Source organism: Pleurodeles waltl, chromosome 8 (assembly GCF_031143425.1).
Source record: "Pleurodeles waltl isolate 20211129_DDA chromosome 8, aPleWal1.hap1.20221129, whole genome shotgun sequence".
NCBI lineage: Eukaryota > Metazoa > Chordata > Amphibia > Caudata > Salamandridae > Pleurodeles > Pleurodeles waltl.
In genome coordinates, this window is record NC_090447.1 from 377,788,022 (window position 1) to 377,812,598 (window position 24,577).

The 24,577-nt window shown below is 43.9% G+C and overlaps 1 protein-coding gene across 1 annotated transcript in view; it reads left to right on the top strand.

Annotated features, from left to right (window-relative positions):
• Positions 1–10,434: 10,434 nt before the first annotated feature.
• ARGLU1 (arginine and glutamate rich 1) overlaps positions 10,435–24,577 on the top strand; it is a 112,392-nt gene continuing 98,249 nt past the window's right edge. Inside the window, exon 1 of the mRNA XM_069204261.1 lies at positions 10,435–11,082. Coding sequence (XP_069060362.1) covers positions 10,682–11,082 — 401 coding nt within the window. The 5' untranslated portion in view covers positions 10,435–10,681. The remainder of the gene's footprint in view (positions 11,083–24,577) is intronic.

Genomic DNA, 24,577 nt, shown 5'->3' on the forward strand with positions numbered 1-24,577 from the left:
TAGAGGTCCCATCCACTGACTCCTTATATGTGACAACATCTACTATGTCTTGGAGGGGAGTGTCTATCTCATTGAGCCCTTTCAGTAATATAGGAGGCACATACCCATCACCCACCACTACTCCATATGGGACGCCTGTTGTGAGCCTGTTCTTAACCGCCTGTCAATCATTTGCGTCTAAAGGGGTCGAGTCTTGAGGCGGCTAAGAGTAAGGGTATTTTCCTGTAAAAGTGTCATAGGCAACCCCACGTTAAAATCACAATAAGCCTCAGCAGGGGAGGAGATTAAACAATTGAATCAAAAAAGAAACTCAATGGTCGTATTTGAACCCCTCCTTTTCTCTTGGCACAGCATAATGAATCCATCAACAAACGTTTAACCAAGCAAGGATTAGCAAAGTTAATCACAATACAGTCACCATCATATACCTTCTTTGAAAGACCTACCCACTTCTGCGTGCCATAAGTATATTTTTATTTAAATCATCTTGATGGTTAAGCTTTAGCCTCAGCTAATGAGCACACTTCCTCATTAGTGCCTGGGTGTCTTCCCTGTATGGGGATCAAGAGGATGCACATTAGCTAAGACCAAAACATATAGCATACAATCTGGTGGAAGTTGGAAAATCTCTTTTTGGGCAGTAATATGATTTGTCTGAGGAGCCGGTATACATTCTGATGGAGTTCCCATTCTACCTGCGAAAATAGGGACCGTGTCCGTAAATAAAGTTCTGTGGCTGGCTATGGTGTGAGCCACAGGTCGATCGTGGACCATTGATCGATCAGTTTGCAGTACTTCTTTGTATTCAGGCACGACCTCCTGCGTGTGGAAATTGCCCATTTTTGAAGAAAGTGTTTGGGTGATCAACTCAGTCATATTGTTCTGCAGTTGTTCAAACTTTGTGGTTATTAGAGTTACTAGTTTCTCCTCCAGAGCTGCAAAAAGAATTTTAAGCATGGAGTCTATTTTGTGTGTGTGATCATCCCGAGTGACTCTCTTCTCCCTAATGTCAGAACCTAAATCATCTGATGGTAAACCTGGAGCTAGTAATAGATCGACTGGAAATCCAAAGATGAATGGGTGTTTCCCTTTGCCCTTGGGCTCCGTTTTGAGGTCTTAATATGTTTGGAATGGCCTCCCTCTCTTCTTTTTTTGGACAGTGAAGGAGACCACAACAAAACGGTCCACAATAACTTCGTCACATGCATTAAGGGATTGCAGGCAGGAAGCACCAGTTTCAGGCTGGGATGAGTCATGATTAAAAGTACTCCTGGAAAGGCCTTGAGTCCCTTGGTTGGGCATTATATGAACCGAGGGCTCGAGGGGAATTCTCTGGGTGAGTTTATGAGCAGCCCCAATCTTTTCTTCAACCTGCACGATTTCGGTTTCAATGGCCCCAATAACAGAAGATAGATAACTGATTATAGATATGCGGGCCCTGGGTACCGTCTTCCCCTTGTGTGGTACTTTTCCTTTTACCCATTACATAAAAGGACTATAAAACCTATATAACTAATCCAGAGGACCGAACCCAGGGAAATATATATAGAGCGGAAGACTGCCCAAGTACCAATCCTCAAATTAGTCATGCACTATGCTGCCTTAAAAGTAAGGCTTAACTAAACATAAGCATGGGGCTAACTTCTGCTCAAAACTTCTTACCACATTGCTCCCCGAAACATGATTGTCAGGGGCGTGGCCCAGCCCGGCCTCTTCTGGCCGATGACGGGCGCAGGAAGGCCCGCCCTTGGCCCGGGCGCCGCCCGTGCACGTCCCGCGATGTGGGGTTCCGTGAGCGCTTAAGAGCGCGATGCAATCTGGCCCCGCCCCCTGGTGCCTTCACGGGGTTCTGGGACCTGTTGTCCATTGTAGCAGCATTTCTATGTTCCCGCGACGCGGGGTCCCGTGAGCGCTTAAGAGCGCAATGCAGTCTGGCCCAGCCCCCTGGTGCCTTCATGGGGTTCTGGGACCTGTTGTCCCTTGTAGCAGCGTTTCTATGTTCCCGCGACACGGGGTTCCTTGAGCGCTTAAGAGCGCAATGCAGTCTGGCCCCGCCCCCTGGTGCCTTCACGGGGTTCTGGGACCTGTTGTCCCTTGTAGCAGCATTTCTATGTTCTATGTAAAGTCTTGGTCATTTGCTGTTAATCACATGCCCTTGATGCACGCGCATGTTTAAAAATTTTACTTGCCTTTTTCTTCCTTCATTTGACAGAGTATGATTTAGCACATCGGAGCTGCTGATGTCGAAGTCTGGAGGCCGATCCTGCTGGATGCAGGACTTGAGGGAAGCCAGTTTGTGAAGATGCTGCTAGTTCAGGTGCCAAAGCCCAATTGCCAAACAAGGAGTGGCTTTGTACGTGGCCTTTTATGACCTGATGCTGTCAAGATGGCTGCTGAGACTACTAAGTCTTGCGCGACCTGGGACCCACCTAGCATGAAGTTCTGAGCCAGGGCATGTACATGTCTCTGGCATGCGGCTGGGACATGATTGGGCATGTCTGGGATGCAAGTGTGTCCTTGGTCACGTGAGGCTTCCTGACATGTGGCTGCAGTGTATGTGGGTGTGTGCCTGTGCTGAAGGAGTGTGTTGGTGTGTGTGGAAGGAGGTGTGTCTGTGTGTGCTTTTGCCTGGGTCTCACCACTCTGGGCTGAATGAGTGACAGGGGCCTACTGGCCTCTGATACTATGATTGTAGTACTTTGGTATACCAAGATCTTGTATGAACATTGAATACATCATAGTTGCCAAGTTTTCAGTGTACAATTGATTGTTATTTCTATATTTTCACTATTCCCAACAGTAATATTTAGGTCCATCAGGTGTGGCACTTTGCTTGCACTTTATCATAATCAGTTAGAAAAGAAAACATCTCCAGTACAAAAATCTAATCTTTGTTTTATTCAATACATTGCAGTACCTGGAATTAACCAGTCATACCTGATGTAGAGCAATCTGAGATTTCTGAAATTGTCCTGTGTTAGGTCCATCACATCTTCCTCTAGTTCATGTTTTTAAGTAAAAGTAAAAAATGTTGAGCGTTTCATGTATTGATTTGGCACATTGTTCCACTAGAGTTAATAACAGAAAATCTACACCCAATAGCATGATATTTTTGTAAACAATATTTAAGTCACAATATTGATGTCTGGCGATATTTTTTGCAAACAGTATCCTAACATACTACTTATAGAAAAGCAACAGGCAAGTGGCCTACCCAGTTCAGCAGACAGAGCAGGTTTTTAGTGGGGAGGAGACCTGGGAAGCAGAATTACAAGGCTTGAACAAGCACGGCCTTCGCAAAGCAGAGTCACCATCTTATGCACACAGAGTTGAAATTGAACCATAATGCACTCTTTCATGTATAAAACAGTGACACTTTCACATATGCCTACACGCAGTGAAGGAAGCAAATTAATTTACCTAGATAGACTTTTGACTAGGGAATGCCAGTTGGCATCTTCCACCAAGGAGTTAAGACACAAAGGCCTACGTCCCTCGACTATAAGGCTACTGCCACCACCTTCAACCACAATATAGTCTGGGTTGAAGAGGCAGTACCATACATGCCAAGAGAGCCAATTCGGGGAGGAGATTCCCCATTTTTGAAGCCAAAAATGTCTTCATTTTGCCTCTGTTTCAATAAAAGTAATTGGGGGAGATACATTATCTTGCTTATGTTTTAACATCTCCCAGTTCTTCAAAAATGTTGGCATGTATGCAGTACTCACTCTCAAATGGCTGGGGAAATACACATAGGGTTTGCCTGGCCACCCACGCACCACTTGAATGGCAAACAACAACATAAAAGATTGAGGTCTTCAATAGATTTGCACAGTTATTAACTTCACTAGAGGAAAATGCAGGGATAGCTCGAAAAAAACAGACATAGCAAGAATGTTCATAGTGTCTTAGTTCTGCAACTGATTTTCATCTTAGCACCTTTATTTCTAAGACTGACACAGCCGTTTGGGGAATGGAAAGAGGCAGGATGCCAGATATATGGGTTTTTGGGGAATAAAGTGGGCCTCTCTTCTGGTGAAGCGATCTAAAATTATCAGACAAACCTGGCATTTAAGTTGCATCCCAAAAATGTGAACACCTCTCCGTGGTAGCCTAGAACACGTATTATTTGCAGATCTAGCATTTTGGATATGCCTGCTTGTGCCCTTGACTGCAGTGAGCGGAACAATGTTGACATACAATCAAATGCTATCACGCTGAGAGAGAAGTTGTTACGGGAACCAGACCGGGTGTTGGGCCACGGACGCCAGGCCCCTGAAGCCCGCCTGAGGAGGGTAGACTGCCTTTAGCACTACTTCACGCCAGGAGGTGCTTGATAGAAAAGCAGCCTGGTTCTCCCGCAACCGTCTTAGCCCGTCATGGGCCAGAGGAGACTTGGCTGGGCCCTCTTCCCTTGGTTCTCTGGCTTTTGCCCTTGCCCCCTCCCCTCTCCTGGCTGCCATTGTCTTGATCAACTGACAAGGTACTGTGTGTGTTATATCTTATTCTCTATCATTTCTTGTTTGCCCTGTGGGCTTGTCTGTTTACAGAAATGGGGAAGAGGAAGGCCACTCCTGCAGCCGCTATTGACCCTCGGGCTCAATCATGCACAAAAATAGATAACGTTTTGGTGAGGTCTGTCAATGTTATTTCTAACAAGATCAAGCTTCACTTAAGGCTGAGGATCTTGGCCCAACCAGGCAATCTACATTATCAACGTTTTTCTCCTCCGCCAGTGCTAATGTTAATAGCCACAACTCTGGTTTTAATGTTAATGATGAGAAATTGTGCTCCGCAAGGAGACTGACAGTAGTAAAGGGTTGTGATATTGATCCCAATATCGCATTAAGCATTGGGTGGGTACTGTCAGGTTGCGACTCTAAAAATCCATGTGTATTAAACTCTTATGAGGAGATAATCACACTAGAGGAGGGAACTAACTCAGTTCCCGTACTGGAAATACTTGCTGGGCAGAAACTGTCTGAATCACACTGCTTATCACCAGCAGCAAAAAAAAAGCACTTTCAACACAAAAAGGGGAAAATAGGCCATGACGCACTCCTGCCATTAGAAGGGAACCTACCACAACCAGCAGGCCTTGAGACTTTGATGATGGACCTGGCTAGCAAAATTGTCCCTCTGGAAGGGAAATTTTATGACTAAGGTCTTGAGTAGGTTACACTCCCTAAAGGCCCGTCTACAAAATAACGACTGTGGTGACCCCCTTCATAGTCCACCAGCCAAGAAGTCAAGAATAAAAAATGCTAGTACAGATTTCAGTCCGGTCATTTCGCAGAGAGACTTGTCTGTATCTCAGTGGACTATCTCTCAGACATGTGAACATGTGCAGTCCCTCACCTGCCCCTAGCAGGTGACAGCAATGGGGGGTGAGGGAAGCTGGTGTCTGGTAATACATCATGTTTGCAAGGCCAATTAGGTCATAGAGAGGCCCATCAACTGATGTAATTTCTACCATGCAATCAGTCTCTCCAATTACCACGTGAGGCTACCCCATATATGTTGATTTTATAAGGTGCTCCCCCACTGATGCCAAGGACCCAGGAGAACTACGGGCAACTGCTGAATAAGGCAGGTGAATTACGTAATAAGATTAATTGCGTATGAAGGGTGCCCTGGGTATGTAACTCACTGAAACTGGACAGCAAAGACTGTATGGTTGTCAACTTTAGAAATAGGACAGTTGTTGATTACATTTTGAGCAGACTCAGCTATAGGACTCATAAGTACTCTGCCACCGAAATTCTTCTATAGATCTGCTGAAATTTGTAGGCCTTTGCACCACATTTCAGCCCATCCTGTGATAACTCAGAACAGATTTTCCCCACTGATAGGGCTTGATCTATTGGACTGACAAGAGGGGGAATTGATTGGCACAAAGCCCTCAGATGGCCAGGGAACTGGTGGGGATGCATATGTTTTCCAAACCAGATTACTTGACTCTTCCCCAACATTGAAAGGGGCATTTGCAACTCAGCAACTTATCCCCGGTGTCATTGTGGGAGTTGGTTTTGCTTCTTGGAATGATACAGGCTTGAGTGCCAAACTGGAGAACCTGGAGTGAATTAATTTTATCAAACCTTATGCGGTGTTTTGTGTCTACAGGAAAAATGGCTAGTGGAAGATGTCTATACTGATGGGTTTGCAACATATTCTATCCCAGCTGTTCCAGGAGCCATGGGTATGCCTAAAGGAGGATTAGCAGCACTAGTGGCTCTTATCTTTTCAGGTCGTGTTATCTTGACTAATTTGGCCAAGCCCCATTATGAGCTTATACTCCTGAAGTGGGACACCGAACATATATTATTAGTGAACCATTACAATAATGTGTTTGATGCTAATAATTTTGTCAGCATTAAATCTTTGCAGGATAATATGGAGTTATGTTTGAGTAATTTGGAGGGTAGCTAGGCAATTGTCTGGATGGGGAACTTTAATGTTAAACACTGCACAGCCTCCCCTAACTCTTGTGATTTCTTGACCAATGATGGAGAGACTGCTACACATTTTTGCCATGGTCATTTGGGGGTGCATTTCATTTGCCTTTGATGAATTTGATATTTGCCTTTGACTCCTCTAGCAGTGGGCTAGATGAGACACCCACATTTGTGAGGCATGGTCGTTTTGGCCTCATCGATTTTATCCTGCTTTCATACATTCTAAGATCATGGCTGGGGAGCTATGAGGTTGCGGACTTCCCCCTTGACCGACAATGGGCTGGTTTCAGTTACGATAAGTGGTGCCACAGATGGGAAAAGGCAGGAGTTAGGCTAGCCATTCCCTTCATCGTTATCTTTTACCCCCAACATAGGGAGGTGACTGTGAGTTAGGGTAAAGTTGATAAGTATCTTTTCCTCTCAAATTTGATTGGCGCCTCCTATAGTGAGTTTGTGTTAAGTTTGGAAAAATGTGAGGGCAGGGGTTTTGAAACAATATTAAACAGCTTTGATTTAATTTTGCAGGGCACCTCGAGAAATGCACACTGTCATCTCGAAATCCACCTGCACTAAGCAAACTAGATGGTTTAATACCACCTGTACTAAGGCCCACAACCTTTCATTGAAGTCTCTTAAAGATACATCAAGAGATCGAGAGAGGGTTTGTTTCTGTAGAATGGACTATAAGGCTGCATTACGAGCCAGGAAACTGTTAGTAAAGGAGGAAGCCTATTATGATTTGGTTACAGCTAGTGAGCTAAAGGACAGTAGGCTGTTCTGGCAAAGAGTGACCAGAAATTATTTAAGAAAGGATCAGAGCAGTGCTGTGGACATAGTAATTTCCCCAGGGACATGGGTCAGGCATTTTTCACAGCTATCAGGAATCTCCTGTACTGGACAGGCAGGTGTCAATCAGTCCTCAAACAACAACATTGTCAACTTGATTGATTACCGGCTAACACTTCTGTAATTTAGATATAGGGGTCTCTGATGTAACTGAGGCTATTAAGAAGTGCCCTGCACAGAAGGCTCCAGGCCCAGATGGGATTCCAGCTGATCTTTTTGGGGCCAGCTTATCCTTGCGGGCTCCCCATTTGACCAATGTTCTTAAGGCTGCACTCCACGTGGTCTACCCAAAGGCATGGTCACATGCAACAATAGTACCCTTTTCTAAAAAAGGAGCCAAGGATGACCCAAAGTGTTACCGGCCAATTTTGTTATTTAACTCGACAGCTAAGGTGATGGGCAGGGTCCTATTGGACCACTTGCAAACTTGGACGAATGACAACAACGTCCTTTCTAATCTCCAGTTCAGGTTCTGAGCTGGCCCTGGTACTGTACAGCAATGCCTTAACTTGTATATGTTAACAGGCAAGTATTGACTGGCCAAGGAGGGGAAACTTTATGTGGCATACATTGACCTGAGCTCAGCTTTTGACTCAGTCAATAGGTCGAAGCTCTGGGCAATAATGGCTGAGATGGAGGTCGAGCCCACTATTATAGACTTTCTGAGGGAGCTCGATGTGGATGTCCCTGCAAGTTAAGATACGGGCCAGCAGGGAAAATTACAGAAAGGTTTAGATTAGAACGGGGTGAGCGTCAAAGTTGACTGTTGGCCCCATTTCTCTTTTCTTTATATGTTAATGATATAGAAAAGCATCTTCTAAATATCAAAACTGATTGCCCAATGGTAGGTAGGCGTAGTATTGTGGCTTTGGCCTACACCGATAATAGTGTTCTGTTGGCAACAACTATTAGACCAATTTAAATTTTTATGTCCAACTTAGATTTATCAGTTAATCAATCTAAAACACATGTTATGGTTTTGGTCATCGTGCTAGGGCTTGCAGGACTTTCTTTGTTAGCAGGACAATGATCAATAGGGTTTCATTGTAAGCCTCCCTGTGTGTGTTGTTTGATGACAGATTGAGCTGGCATGCATTAAAAGATGGCAGGGTAGCTACCTTAGCCAGGAGCACAGAAGCAGTCTAAGGTTTTGGTACTAGGATAAGCAGCAAGCCTATCAAAGAGCTGCTGGAATTCTATACAGCTAAATGCCGCTCTGCTGCAACCTATGGCACAGGTGTCTGGGGCATTTGCGAGCAGCCAGAGCTGGAGAAAGTGGAAAAACTGATTTATAAAATGACTGCTCGCTGTACCTGAATCTACCAGCAATTATGTATGCCATTTGGAAATTGGGCATGGGAATATAAGTGATTTTGTGAGATTGCTGACCCTTTTTTATGGTTAAGAATATGGACCAAGGAGGTGACTACACTAAATTCTGCAGTCCTGGATGATTGCCTGGCCCTGGAAAAGAGTTTAAAATACCGTAGCTGTCATATATATCCAAGGCCTGTAACTGGCTGGCCTTGGATGAGCTGTTCCTGAATCTTCATTCATCTTCAGGCTCAACGTTAGGAAACATCTGGTGAAAGCCTTCTCAGATAGATGTGCAGAGGAAAGAATGGCAAAAAATTCTGGTCTGTCTACGATTGTAGCTCATGGCCAAATTAGAACTTGCCTTGGCACTGAACTGTATCTTTTATGGGTTAGATTACACCTTAACACTGCCCATTTTCTAGTGGCGTATCCGATACATAGCATTTTGTCTGCCACTCTCCCAGCCTGTCCCTGCGTTGGATTTTCTGTACAAAACACTATGCACTTTATCCGTTTTTGTAAATACTATTCTGCACTGAGGCATATATACATCTTACCATTATTGAAGAAGGCCAAGATAAGGCAGTGCAAGGCTGTCCTGGAATTTCTCCAAAGGATACCCACAGTAAAGTTGTCACTTTGTGGCAACTTATGTGCAGCAGGATTTAAATGTAGACTCTGTATCATGACCAGTATAAAACTGACATTGACAATAATTGTCTTTCCTGTGCGCTGCATTTCAAGAACCGTTATATCCTATGGAACTTGTAAAAAGGCGGACAGGATATCTGTCACTTTTGTGAAGGAGTAGCTAATCTGTCAAGGTCATAATCAGGCCCTGAATGTTTAAATTCGTGCTGCTAATTGTACTTTATACACTTTATGATGTATATGATGTATTACTCAACCCAGGCAGCTCCTAATAGAGCTTAACTATAAATTGTAATATTATTGCTTTGTTTACGATTATGTCTTGTAACTAGTATGTAATATCGGATTAATATGTACATTTATGGGGTGTTTTTCCTTTTCCCACATTGATTCGTTTAAGACCGTTTTATATTTTAAAAATGTTTTATGATATGCCTGTTGTTTATGTGTACTTTTATGATGTTTAATCAAAATCGAAAAAAGGATTGAGGGTCTTCGGGGTGGTAATGATTGTAGCCAGCAGAATGCCTGGAATTGTCTTTTGTCAGAGATGAGCTCTCTGAGCTATTCCATAAAGACGATAAAGAGATAGGGTTTATCACTACATTTATCAACAAAATTATGCAATATACGCAATTTTCTGCCTCAAAATTTCCAGCTTTAAACTATGTTTTGAATTCACTACCACAATATCAACGTTTAAGCAACGTACAATACAGCCGAACTAAATTTTAAAATAATAATAAAAGCATAAAAGCCAGACAAGCTTTCGATTAAATGAGTTGTACTTGGATAGCTATCATTTTTAAAAAATAAAAAAGGTATATTGCGGGATGCTCGTGCTATTTGTTCCTCATACGTAAAGGTGTTACTAGGTTTAGTGAAAAATGTAAACGCGTTAACGTGCCTTTTCAACCGTCAAGCACGTCCGCTTTCTGCGCAAGATGCTCCAGAGGACAAGCCTGAGTTGTCAGAATAGCTCTGCACGTTTTGACAGCTTTGATACATTTTGTTTAGATTTGAAGCCAGACAGACAACTTTCACGACTTTATCAGAGAAATTAACTATCCGAAGACGTTCGTGTATTTCCGGAGACGCTTCTAAATTCTCCGATGATGCCGTCAGTCCTCCTGAGTCAAGTGGTCGCTTTGCATTATGGGACAACAAGTCGCGCGAGAAGTCTAGCCTGTCCGCCATCTTGTCTGGGAGTAGGTTTTCCCTGCTCGGCCTGTCGGGTTTTTTCCGCTGCGGTTTCCAGGTGGCGGCGATTCCCCGTTTTTGTTTGAAGCTCCTAGAGAGGTGTCTGGCCTCAGTTTCATCTCAGAGGGTAGTACCTACGGGCAGGAGCAGCGTCGATTTATATTAATCTAGGCAGCGGGCGCTTCCGAGGCTACTGATCTGCAAGACCGGCCATGGGCCGTTCTCGCAGTCGCAGCTCGTCCCGTTCCAAGCACGTCAAGAGCAGCAAGCACAACAAGAAGCGGAGCCGCTCGCGCGACAAGGAGCGCGTGCGTAAGCGTTCCAAGTCGCGGGAGAGCAAACGCAACCGGCGGCGGGAGTCGCGTTCGCGGTCCCGGTCTAACACGGCAGCGTCGGTGGCTGCAGCGGCGGCGGCAGCTGCGGCAGCACGGCGCGAACGAGAGAGAGAAAGGGAACGAGAGCGGGAGCGCGAGAGGGAGCGGGAACGTCCAGTCACCCCACCGGAACGCGTGGACATCTTCGGGCGCACCCTGAGCAAGCGCAGCACTGTGGACGAGAAGCAGAAGCGCGAAGAGGAGGAGCGCAAAGCAGAATACGAGCGACAGCGCAAGCTGTGAGTACCAGCTTAGGAATTGCATCAGGAATGGTTGTGGAGAGATCCATTAATCTGCTGTGATCATTTTTCATGGCGATGCATGTCTAAGATCTTATGTGGGGCGTGAACTTGAGTCTAAGCTCTCACACCGGAAGCTTTAAGATCTTATGCTGAAAGGTACAGGTGATTGGAGGATGTGCATGGGCCTAGAGCATCGTACGGGGGGGGGGGGGGGGAGAGCATGTGCCGATATCTAAAAGGAAGCATACAGCTTGTCTTAGGTTTCAAACGAGGAAGTGTATATGTCTTCGTTCATAATGTGAAGTGCATGTGTCTGCTACCTGTCTTTGGAGGGGGTGTATTTGCAACTTCATGCCTGGGGTCGTAGTGTATCTGTCTGCAGTTTCATACTGTGGGCTTGTCTGGCCCTTAGCCAGTGCATGTGTGGTGTGTGGCGCAGCTTCATGCTGGAGGGAGGGTCATGTGTCTCAGGCTTCAAGCTGGGGGCGTGGCGGTGGCTGATACTTTTTATGCTTTGGATAGTGCCTGTATTTGGGACTCTCGGGATGAGGCGTGTCAGTGATTTATTAATGTGGCATGATAGATAAACTGGGGACCTTAAGTGGATGGCTATCCACATGGTAGAACGTGTGTGTTGGAACTGCTGATAAATGTTATTGTGGCCTTCATGGATAGCGTTATGTGCAGTAGATAAACTGTAAGAGGCATGTATTAAGGTACTTTTATGTAAGGGTGAATGGGTTCATTAATTCAAGTCTTGATACGTACGATGGGAATACATTAATACGATTTAGAAGATTTGCATGGGTTGCTTCAGGTATCCAGTAGAGACGAGATCCACCTTGTATTTAAATTAAAATAGCAAAACCACATTTATTTACAATTGAAGTGCGCTCAGATTGTTAACTGAGACCATTTGGTAAATGTTTACTAAGATAATTCCAGCAAGTGAACGGTCACGGTGAACTAGGCTGCCTCCACCCAAGAGGACATCAGTTTTAAAACACAATAGGTGTTAGACTTGGCATCCTTGGTGTGGTTTCTTCTAACTTTTTGCCTCTGTTTCCCAGGTTGTTGATGTGTGCTGGACTCTGTTTTTGCTGTTTTTGTTATTCTGGGCACTTTTCCACTGCTATCTAGTGCTAAAGTGCAAGTGTTCCTATACAAAATGTGTATGTAATTGGTTTTTCCATGATTGACATCATGTGTACCCACTTGCCAGGCCTAAATCTTCCCTTTTCTTACATGTAAGACACCCCTAAGGTAGGCTCTAGGTAGCCCCAATGGCAGGGTGCAGTGTATGTTTAAGGTAGGACATATTCTAATCTGTTTTATATGTCCTGACAGTGAAATACTGCCAAATTCAGTTTTCACTGCTGCAAGGCCTACGCTTCTATAGGTTAACATGGGGACTGCCTTTAAATATGATTAAAGCGTAGATTTCCTTTGGGAGCAGATAGAAGTGTGGATGTTGGGGTCTCTGAGCTCACAATTTAAAAATACATCTTTTAGTAAAGTTGATTTTAAGATTGTGTGTTTGAAAATGCCACTTTTAGAAAGAGAGCATTTTCTTGCTTAAACCGTTCTGTGACTGCCTGTTTGTGGATTCCCTGTCTGGGTCAGTTTGACAGTTGGGCTGATTGCACCTCTCTCTAGACCATGGGTACTCTCAGACACATTCCCAGGGGCCTCAAGTTTGGTCTGTGGTGTGACCGAGGGCCGCGCTGATGCTAGCAGCAGGGCGATGGAAGGGAGAAGGGGCCTCTGGATGGGGAGGGGTTGTGGCGTTATGGGGGGTGTTGGGGGCAGCAAAGCATATAGATCTAGTGGCTGAATCGCTCAATGTGAAACCAGAAAACCTGGCATTAATCCCAGCCTCCCCACTTTACCAAATTGTGTGATCCTAGGCAATTGTTTTATTTCAAGTTCTCTTCGTTTTCTTCATTATTGTATGTATGAGGACCTCCCAATGCACAACTTCAGTATGTGTGCTGTGCGGACCCTTCTCTTTTGTTTTATTTAATAAACTATGAAGTTGTTCGGATATATTAGCACATCAGGCCAATCAAAGAGTGCAGATAACAACTGACTTAATTCATTATTGGCATTATCAAGGTGGGGGTATGAATGAATGTTTCTAAATTTATATTTGAAATCTATTTTTCTAAAATAAAAATAAAAACTTCTCCCTGCACTGATATACTCTGAAGTAGTAATATTAAATGGTCCTGTGTAAATGAAAAACACGTTTGGAATTTTTAAGAACCCTTATCATAGCTGCAGACATTTGCTGCAAGATTTTCTCAAAAAAAATGAGTGTTACTGCAGTTAAGCGGTTCAGGACACATTCCTTACTTCCTTTCTTTATCTTCAATAATGTTTATATAAAGTATTGCCTGTTGAGTTCAGTAAACAGTAGCCTAGTGTTACCGCTGCCCTCATGTAAAGGTGAAAAGGGCCGCATGCGGCCCCCAGGCAGTACTTTGGGTATCACTGCTCTAGACAGTGACCAAAAGGGAGCTGGGGTGTAGCCTGCATATCCTGATGAGCCATCTGTGCTAGGAAAGAGAGTGGTCACTCACACCTGAAAGGGCTAGGCCTACCCTCACACAATGCAGTCTCCAACCCCCTGATGTGTGTCTAGAGCCTGGCCTGGGCAAGGCAGGATTTCTCAAGCAAGAGAGACTTTCCTATGAAGTAAGCCTACTTCAAAGGCCAAAATGGGTATAAGAGGGGCACCCAAAACTACAGACTTTAGATCATTTCTGGAAATCAAGGGGAACCTCTGCCTGGAGAAGTGCTGCCTTGCCTGTGACTGTGCTTTGAGGAGCTATCCTGCAGTTGCTGCTTCTGCCTGTGCAAGGAGACAAAGACTGGACTTTGTTGTGCATTCCTGCTTCTGAAGAAATCTCCAAGGGCTTTCCCTGAGCTTGCCTCCTGTTGTTAAAATCTCAGTGTCATCAAAGACTTCTCCTGCCAGCACCTGGACTCTCTGCTGAGACTCTTGCCCTGCCAAGTTGTGCCCTGCCCAGTTCCTGGGGCCTTGACAGGTGAAGATGGCAGCCCAAAGTTGGAAATTCATGCACAGACTGCCATGTGGGCAAATTTTCGCCACAACCTCCTGAGCGTGGTAGAAAAACGATGCACCGCCGTCTTCAGCTGAAATCGGTGCTCCACCTGCAGCGCAACTGGAAGATTGATGCACGTGGCTGGAGAAACGACGCAAGCCTACCCGGACCTGCGGTGTTCTGCCCGGATCGGCGCATTGCTCTTTTGCAGAGAGGAAAAATTATGCACGCCGACCAACAAAGGAGAAACGACGCACAGTCTCACTTGCAGGTGATAAATCAGCGCACCGCTTACCTTTTATTGACGCACACTCACCTGTGCGTGTTGTTTTGACGGTACCCAGGTACATTTCACCGCTAACAGTGTTTTACCTGTTTACAAAATGATTTAAGACTCTTTTGCTTTTAAAATCAATAACTTGACTTGTGTATGTTGGATTTTTGTCGTTTTTGGTATTGTTTGTTTAGATAAATATTTTCTATTTTTTCTAAACCTGTGTTGTCATTTAGTAGTGTTTTCATTAAGTTACTGTGTGTGTTGGTACAAATACTTCACACCTAGACCTCTGAAGTTAAACCTGCCTGCTCATGCCAAGCTACCAAGTGGGTGAGCGGGGGTTAGCTGAGGGTGATTCTCCTTTTACCCTGACTAGAGTGAGGGACCTTGCTTGGACAGGTGGTAACCTGAATGCCAACCAAAGACCCAATTTATAACATTGGTGATCAGCGGTTGGGATCGGACTTGTATTTGTATATGACATACAGAGATTAAGTGTAAATTACTGTTGTGAGTTCAGACCAATACGTGACCACATACTACTTGTCTTGTGGTCTGGTTTCTTTTTTTCTGTGGGACTCTTTTTGTTCTACTTTCTGTGGCTGATCCCTTGATTGACTTTTCTTGAGCTTGATTGGGAACTTGTTTTCTGCCTTTGGAACTTTGCACCTAGTTGACTTTTCATCATGTCCCAATCTGGAGATGCATCAGCTGGAGCTGCTTTTGACCTAGGGAAACTAGAGAGCAGTCGCTCAGTTGAAGCAGTTCTGTAAAGATTTTGCCTGTCCCACCTTGGGCTCCGCGAAGGAGGAGCTGCAAAAGGTGCTGACGGCCTGGGTGACAGTCAAAGAAGCTGAGGGGCACACAGAGGAGGAGGAAGAGGAGCAATCCATTCACAATGGTATAGTGGGTGGGCCATCTTTTATGTCCAGGGAGAGAGTCTCCAGCGCAGGTAGCAGTGTGTCCTTCAAAGGTCTGACCCCTGAAGAGTTACAGGACAGAGAGGCAGAGAGAGAGTACCAATTGGATCTGGAAAAGCTCAAGTTCAAGATGACCTTTGAGGAGAAGAAGCTACTGCTGGCTCGTGAGCTTAGCTTGAGAGAGGTAGATCATAAGAGCCAGTCCAGCAGAGATAGTGGCAGCAACAGCACAGTGCAGCCAGCGAGGAGGGTACACATTCCAAAAGACCTAATAAAGGATTACAGGAGTGAGGATGACATACTTGTGGTTCAAGGTGTATGAGTCTGTTCTCTGCATGAATCTAGTCCCTGAAGGTAGAGGAGAGGGATACTCTGACATCCTTAGGGGATTCTTATGGGCTCACTTGCTCTATCATGAAGGATGCCCTACTCACAAGATATGGTCTCACCCCTGAGCAGTATAAGGACAAGTTCAGCTCCTCTAAGAAGGAATCCCAAAATGGTTGGAGTGTGTTGATTCATTCTGCAGGTCACGGGTCATTTGATTGCTTGGGAGCACTTGTACAGTTTGTTTTCCAGAGCTGCACCAGCACCTAATTGACAGCAAGCTGACTGATCACAGGAAGCTTGCACAAGAAGTGGACTGCTGGGAGAGCACCACGGTCCAAAAGAGGTATGGGGGAGACCACGCCAAGGGTGGGCAGGGTCCCTCTCGGAAGAAAGGGGGGTGTAAGGGTAAACAGAGTTATCTAAGGGGCTCCAATCTGATTCCCAGGATAAATATTCCCAGCCCCCCAGTGAGAAGAAGCCATGGTTCTCCAAAGGGAAGCCAGTGGCAGGGGGCCCCCACGTAAGTGTTAACGCATGTGACCAAGTGGGTCATATGAAGGGGAGGGGGGACCCCAAATGCCCCAAGAGTACACCTGCACCCACTGGTGCGCAGTCCCAGGGTTTGGCTAGTGTAGCGCTTGGGGGAGGGAGTTGGTTCCAGGTGGGTGGGAGCCAGCTGAGATGACCCTTGTTTCTCTAGGGGACAGTGAGATGGTCCTGAAAACACTGAGAAGTACATGCAGTGGGTGACCATCAATGGACAAAGGGTGGATGCTCTGAGAGACACTGGAGCCAGTGTGACTACAGTGAGGAGTCACTTGGTGTCTGAAAAGTAGACAGGGGTGTGGAATTTATTAAAATATCTACTTGTCCAGGGGACAGGTTGCTTCTCAAATCTACTTGTCCTGTAAAAAGATCTACTTGTCCCTTTGGTGCCATGTAGTGTGGCGACAAAGTATGGCAGCAATTAATAGCCTCTCTGATTATGCCAGGGCTACTACCATAGTAGGGCTTGAATACTTGGAGTTTCAATCCCTACTGTAGCAATTTCCCTATTTTGCCACCTTTCTGCAGATCTGCATACTGGGGCTGGAGGAAGCAGTAAGCAATAGTTCCAGGGCAGAAATGCCTTTGAGTCTGCAAACCTACTAACCTGCATGTTTTAAAGATTTTTACCAGCTTCTCTCTAATATTTTCCCATAATAAGAAAGGTTGGACGTTTACTCCTGACAATGGCAGAATTAGAACTTCTTCCAGGGTTGGGAAGAAAGTGGCTGGAGGGAAAATTAACTTGCAAATGCTCAATAGATTTTCACATGAGCAAATCTACACATCGTATTTACCCATGCTAAAATAGAGTTCACAAATATTTTATAGGGGTACGACATATACCATGGGTGGACTTTTGTGACTTTCTTTAAGAATTTGGGGCCACAAGTAGGTAGGTTCAGATTTGTGACCTGCAAATTGCGAGTCGCAAATCCGAATGTAGGATGGTGTCCTTGACACCATCTGTGATTCGCAAGGGCTTCGCAAATGCCCACATCATGAATAATCATGAGGTGGGTCGCAATTTGCGACCCCCTCGTGAATGGTGGCCTGCTGGAGACAGCAGACCACCATGTCTGTGACTGCTTTTCAATAAAGCAGTTTTTTGGGTTTTTTTTTGTAATGCAGCCCGTTTTCCTTAAAGGAAAACGAGATGCATAACAAAAACGAAAAATGAAACGTTTTCGTTTCATTTTTTCAGAGCAGGCAGTGGTCCACAGGACCACTGCCTGCTCTGAAAAAATGTTTACAGTGACATTCACAATGGGGGAAGGGGTCCCATGGGGATCCCTTCCCTTTTGCGAAAGTGTTAGCACCCATTTGAAATGGGTGCAAACTGCGATTGGTTTGCGCCCGCGTTCGCGGTCACAAAACAATCCTACATTGCACTGCGAGTTGCAATTAGGAAGGGAACACCCCTTACTAATTGCGAGTCGCAAACCCGTTTTGTGATTCGGTAACCAGGTTACTGAATCGCAAAACTGGGTATGTGCATCACAATGTGCTTTTTGCACGTCGCAAACAGCGAAAGTCGCTGTTTGCGACATGCAAAAAGCTACCTACATGTGGGTCTTGGTCCCTAATTAGGTCTGGTGTTAACAAAGACATTTTGTTTTTATTAAACTTTTATTTCTCTCTCTTTCGGCTGGCTTAACTGTGAGTGATCGCATTCTGCTCTTCCACAAGGAGCATATTGCCACACAAAGTAGTTTTGTTCAGTGTCAGGAACTACAGTGGCAGTCAGTGACGTAACGAAACTGGAGGGTGCCCCTTTGCAAAGAACATGGAGGAGCCCCCTCTCCAGACTCACTCAGGGCAGGTGCTGTGCTGAAGGGGCCTCCTGGAGGGCGGCTGCAGGGCCTTTGTTATGCCGCTGGTGGCAACGTGTGCTTTAAGAGTTCAAAAACTTTTTGGGGGGGTTTTGCCAATGTTTGTTACAATGTTGAGGGCCTGGTAGCTCCCACAACAATAAAGTGTTACAAAAGCCATGTCAAAACAAGACACGCATTGATGAAACTAAAAGACTTATAAAAATATGTCAGATCAGTTGGCTTTGTCAGTGTTTGTTTATTTTCATGCTTCCCATAATCGTGTTGAAAATGGTTACACTGATTTTCCATTAGAAATATTTTTGGGAAATACTAGCATGCATCAACACATTTTACTAAATGACACTTCATTTGCATATAATCAGAGAGCATTCTGGGAGCATTATACTTAGCCTCTTAGCTTAAACTTTTCAAACATGTGTGTACACTTTTTTTTTTTGTATTGGAACCAACGTCAGTAGTGAAGTGTGACCTTAAAACATTTATTTACAGCACGCACCCTAATAATGAAGGCTTTCAAATAATGAACCATAAATACAAGTTCGAACAGCATTATCTTTTGGAAACACATTACCTCAACTGCAGAGAGTTCCACACTCTGTAAACAGGCAGCCAAAGGGTTTGTGCTGCAGGGGGTTGGGCCTACTTGTCCCAAGGACAAAGTAAACATAAAAACTTGTTGCCCTTGACCCCAAACAAGATGTCCCGGGCGTCGGGAGATAGGAATTCCACATCCCTGGTAGATTGATTCCCAGTGTACTTCACCAAGTAGTTGCAGTGGACAACTCGGAGCGCCTGTGTAGAGTGACGCAGGTTCCTTTTGAATTGGGGGGGGGGGGGGGTCTCAGGTTCCTTGAAGGTAGCTGTCCAGCCATGCCTGTAGATTGTTTGTTTGGCAATGACCTGGATAATTCCCCTTGGAAGGAGGTGGAACACAGGTCACACTTGGAGATGTTGGGTCTGCCTGGGTGGGTATGCGTACCTACCAGGTCAATGGCAGCCCGTCATTATGTAACACATTTTCATCCACCAACCGGGTTGCAACAAGACAGTGGCCTCCGTTTTATTTTATTATCTCTTTTTCAGTCATAATTGTAACATTTTTTTTAAAAAAAATATTCTACGTATTCCATCCCTGTGTTCGAAATATTTTGTGAGCTGCCCTTTGTATGCTGCTGGTTGTCAGTCCTAGTTGTAGCATTGTGTTTTGAGTGTTTTTGAGATCTAAATAATCCATCCATGCGTTCAAAATATGTTGTGAGCTGCTCTTTTGCTTTGTGGGAAGTTACTCTAGTCTGATACATTAACTGATTCTTCTCCCCAGGCACCTTTTTGTAATATGATTTTCAGACATTGTGTAGTCTATTGGTCTCTATTGAAGCTGGCGGATAACCTGTTTTCTGTATCTTGTGAAAGGGATGCTTGTCTGTCTGAAATTGAATATATAATTGGTGGCACCTAACGAGTTGTCAAAGAGTTGCAAAAAAGTATGTTAGTGCCCTGGATCCCAGTCTTGGAGGTGGTTCGTGGTCCTGTTGATGTTTGTCATTTTCTTTAATATATAGCACAGAACAGTTGTTCACTGTAGCCTTATTTAAAAGGAAAGCTCAACAATATATCAGTGGATTCATACGATCTCCACAATAGTGCTTTGTTAAAAAAGATTCAGTATTTTTCTGACTTTTGCAATTCATGATTTCCAAAAATCCAACCATCAGCTAGTTACATTTAGTTACGTTTATTATTAAACTCAATCAAAACCACTATTAGTTATATGAAACAAAGTGCTTAAAATTGTGCACAAGTGCTTTGTTTTGTGAATTCAGCATGAAAAAGTGCATCCAAACAAAGACGTATGGCAGTTGATGACTCAATTAATTTTCATAGGAGGGGGTCAAGGTTGAAGTCTGACGTCATTGTTGAGAGTGTTTTCACCTCAGGTCTTTGGAGGTCATCATTATGACAGGGGGTGATGGATAGAACCCAAGGTGTGAATAAAATATACTAAGATTATGTAATAGTTGGAGCTGGTAAGAGAACCCCAACATTTAGAACTATGTAAGTTAACTTACAGGAGTGGATACTCCTACTTAGTAGGATCACAAGGAATTTCTCCCAGTTTTGGGAGCAGAAACAATCAGGATTGCAGAGAAATAATAATAGACCACTGTCACAAGGACAGCAGAAGGAACATGAGTGGGGTTTGGGGAAGCAGAGGTGGAATTACTTGTTCTTATCTTGGGAAGATGGTAGGCACTCCTCATCAATAGGTAAGATAAGCAACAGCAGGAGGTCATGAACTACTGAGGGGAAAAACAAGAATTGATAAGCCCACTTGGCGGGTATAAGTTTAAGAAAAACAAATTGAGGAAAAATTGTAAGACAGTATGAAGAGGACTCATCTTCGAAGGACTAGAAGCCCAGGTGTCGTTCCAAAGGGTCAACAGTCTTGATCGACTCACATCCGTCTTAGTGGTTAATGTTGGTACGTACGGGCCAAAATGTGTCCAGGAATAAATCCTTTCCAAAATGGTTGAAATTGTGGTCGAATCTTGGCGGATAATGGTTGGTACAGACTGGCCAAAGAGGACCCAAGAATAAGTCTTCAATTTTTATTTTATTTTTTAAAGCACTCAAGGTGCTGCGTCAACAGATTGCGCACTGCCACCAGAGAGATCTACGTGTGAGGGAGAGGCGTGGTGAGTGAATGCATATGTCAATACGACAAGTGAGCAGGGTGACCACATGGCATGACTCCAAAGCAGTAAAGTCTAGGCCATGGGTACTCACAAACATTTTTCCAGGGGTCAAACAGTTTGGTCTGTGATGTCCTCAAGGGCCGCATTGATGCGAGGGAGGTAGGGCGAGGGCAATGGAGTATTGGGGGTAAGGTACGTGTAGGCAAAGCGAAATATATACTTCTAGTGCCTGAAATGAAAAATGTGAAAGCAGAAAACCCAGAATTAATCCCAGCTTCCCCACTTTTCCTAATTTTGTGATCCTAGGCAAATGTTTAATTTCACCTTTCTTCCTTTTTCTTCATTATCACATATAAGACCTCGAAATACATGATTTCATGGTGTGCACTGTACAAAAACTGCTCTTGTGTTTGATTTAATAATCTATAGTGTTGTTCATCTATAATAGGAACCCAGGCCACCCAAAAAGTTGACGTAACTGACTTGCCTCGTTAATTTACAATTGGTGTTGTTGTCAGGGCAGGGGACAGAATTAATGTTTCTAAATTCATGTTCGAAAACTACCACCTCTAAATGAATGCTTCTCACTGCCATGATAGAATAGAATAGCTTACACTAATGTTAAAAATGTTCTGCATGTTAACTGAATACACTGAATTTTGAAGAGGCTGTCATATTTTTACACTTTTACTGCAAGATAACTTTAGAAACACTTTCATTTTTAAAGATAAGCGCAGGACTCCCATGTAACTTCCTTTCTTTAACACCATTTTAGCTTGAAATTAATGATTGCCTGTCTATGCAATCGCTTTATTTTTTTTATTGTTAGTGCTGAGGTGAGTAAACAGCTGATCAGTGCTCCTGTTGCTCAGGGGAGCATGTAAAGGTCACATGGGCCTCATGCGGCCCCGTACTTTGAGTATCCATGGTCTAGGCCTAATCATGTATTTCAGTCATAAGCATTCAAGTGGCTGAGCCAACACAAGGACAGAATCTCAGCCCAATCAAGCAATTGATGCACAATTATTGACATAAGATACAGAATAAACTATTTCAACATTCATGTGTTCAATTTTCACAACAAATATTCTGCCTACACATTATAAAGAACGAACTATCTATAAAATACATCAACAACAAATCAAACATGTAAATAATACAGTAAGGGACATTTAAAAAAATATAAAAGACTTGTCCATGTTATGGCAAGAAGAGTGTAATGAAAGTTATTAACTCCTAGCACCGTAGACATTTTTTACGGAATAAAAACATATATAAATTATAATGGGTCAACAAGGTCTGGGGGTATAAAACACAGACTGGTGCCTGAAAACAGTTATCATATCAAACAGGCGTTGATTTACAGTGCCTTAGGAGTAGATAAAAAATTGAATGGCTTGAAACAACACAAGCAAACATTCAGAATAAAGACATGTATTAGTCTACAGGGTCAGTATTACAGTCGGGGTCTAACAAGCCTTAACAGCACAGACGGGTAGGTGAAATCAAATGCAAGAGTTGTTATGGGGAGGTAAGCGTATTCCATACCATTCTTTGATTGTGTTCAAGCCATTGGTAATTGACAACAGAACACCTGTTTACATTTGCCTAGTCAACATTTAATCTAAATCACCACCTATGGTTGTGTGTGTGTTTTTTTTTTTTTTGATCAACTAAGGGAGCATTCAACAGTTCAAAAAAAAAAAAAATCTGCGCCTGTTGTTTGCATGGTTTTAGCTTCCACGAGCTATGGCCTATGTAAACTAAATTCCCAGGGCAACGTATGCTGTAAATCACATTATTCAAATTGCAGTTAGGGGAAAAAATGTAAGTCATGTTTTATATGATAATGAAAAACGTTCGTGGTAGTGATCAAATTGCAAGCCTTGCCATTCCCATATGCATAGTGATATTTTGCAGGTGTATGTTGTATAATGATTGAATTGTATTGGTCATAGAGCTTAGATTTTACACCCATCCAGGGTGATCCTTTAAATTACAGCCCCATTTGAAGGACAATAGTGGGACACCTAAGGCCATATGTACGGAAGGACTTAGCATTTCTTAACGGACCCAAACGGAATTTTGGTCCGTTAAGAAACGCTAAGTTGCCGTTCCGTATATATAAAGGCAGATAGGAAACCGTAAAACGCGATTTCTACCCAGTAGAAACTGCATTTTGCTATTTCCTAAACACATGTACAGTACAGAGCAGTTCCTAAATGCAAAATGGCCATTTATGAAATGCTATTACAGTCAGCGCCAAGTCGATGATAACCGTGTGCAATTTTAAGAAATGCACTAAAAATGCATTTTATTTTTTAGAATGCCATGTAGCGCAGGCCCCTAGGGTATTTTTGTGCTTCACATGTGCGCCAATTTTTAAGTTTGCATCGGGGGATCTGGGACTGTAGGCCCATAGGCACACTTGATTTTGCATTTCCTTATTTGCGACATCTTGTTAAGAAATCGCAAATTTGGAAATGGAACACCATTTGTACCTATGGCCTGATAGCTGTGCAGGCAGCAACCCTCTTTGCAGGCAAAGGCCACTGAGGCAAGGGCTGCTGCAGATACCGTTACTGTATTGAACAGGCCAGAGCCCGTGGACAGTGAGTTGTGGTGACGCAGTATGTTGGAAGTGGTCAACATGGACTGCATCTTGTTGTCCCCATGCTTCTCAGACCACATTATCGTGAGAGTCCGGTGCAGAAGGGGTACTTGTCCCAGTTTCTCAGAGTAGGATAGGCCTCCCCTCCAATTGGGCCTAGTAACCACTGCTAGATTTGTGGCCCTCTGGTAGCTCAGTACTTCAACCAGATGTTAAGTGAAAAGAACATTCCTCAAGGCAGAAAAGCCTTTCCTCCCCCTCCTTGTGAAGCTTATTGACTTGGCAAGCTTTTTGCCCCATCGGGACTATTATGCTATACTGTGGAATGCTGGCCTGACAAAACCGATGGTGGCCTTAAAAATCAAGTGTCTCTGCTGCTTCTCCACCACACAAGTGCCATACCAGCGGCCCGTGTGTCTGAGCCCAGTTGACAGTGCCTTCCTCTATAGGTGGAGCTGCTGCTTATTAACATCCAGTGGTGGAGAACTGACCCCCTGCATTCATACTGAGCAATATTTTGACTCACTGTATGGCTTAATTTGTGACTTATTCTTCAGCACTGTGATGGGCAATTCAGTCAAAACTAGGGGAAAGGTTTTCTGTATATTCTTTAGCTACAGGCTCCAGAATACAGAAGTGTTCACTCTACTTACATAGCCCTTAGTTGTAAGCCCTACTGGTCTCATCTCCCAGTTATTCCTGCTCTCCCATCTGCTGCTTAATTATTCAGAGATGGAGCAACACCCCATAGCTACATTGTGTAGCTTCAGGGAGGGGTGGCTATTTCCAAATACCCATTTCAGCTTTTGCATAATTCATAAAAGCCCTGGGAGTTGTCTTTAATTTTCACCCTCATTTATTCCTGAGTGGTTAAATGCATATCAGACAGATGGGAATTCATTCCCTAAATTGATGAACTGAGACTTAAATTGGAATAATACAATTAGAAAAGGAAATTTCATACTCCCTTTTTTCCCTTGTCTTTCAATGTTAATAGCTAGTGGTGAGTTAGCTTTGCCTAGACAATTAAGTCTGTTAGGTAGAGCCTAGGCAGCGCACATGTGCTGTCTTGGAGACATGCTGTATTCACTCTGTGGGCTTTCAAAGCAACTTTCGCATTTGATTGGTTCCTTTTATGTGCCTTTTAAAATGTGTGTTTTTCTTCAGTGAATAGTCTACATTTGTCCCCTCTTTTACTGTTTTGGTCAC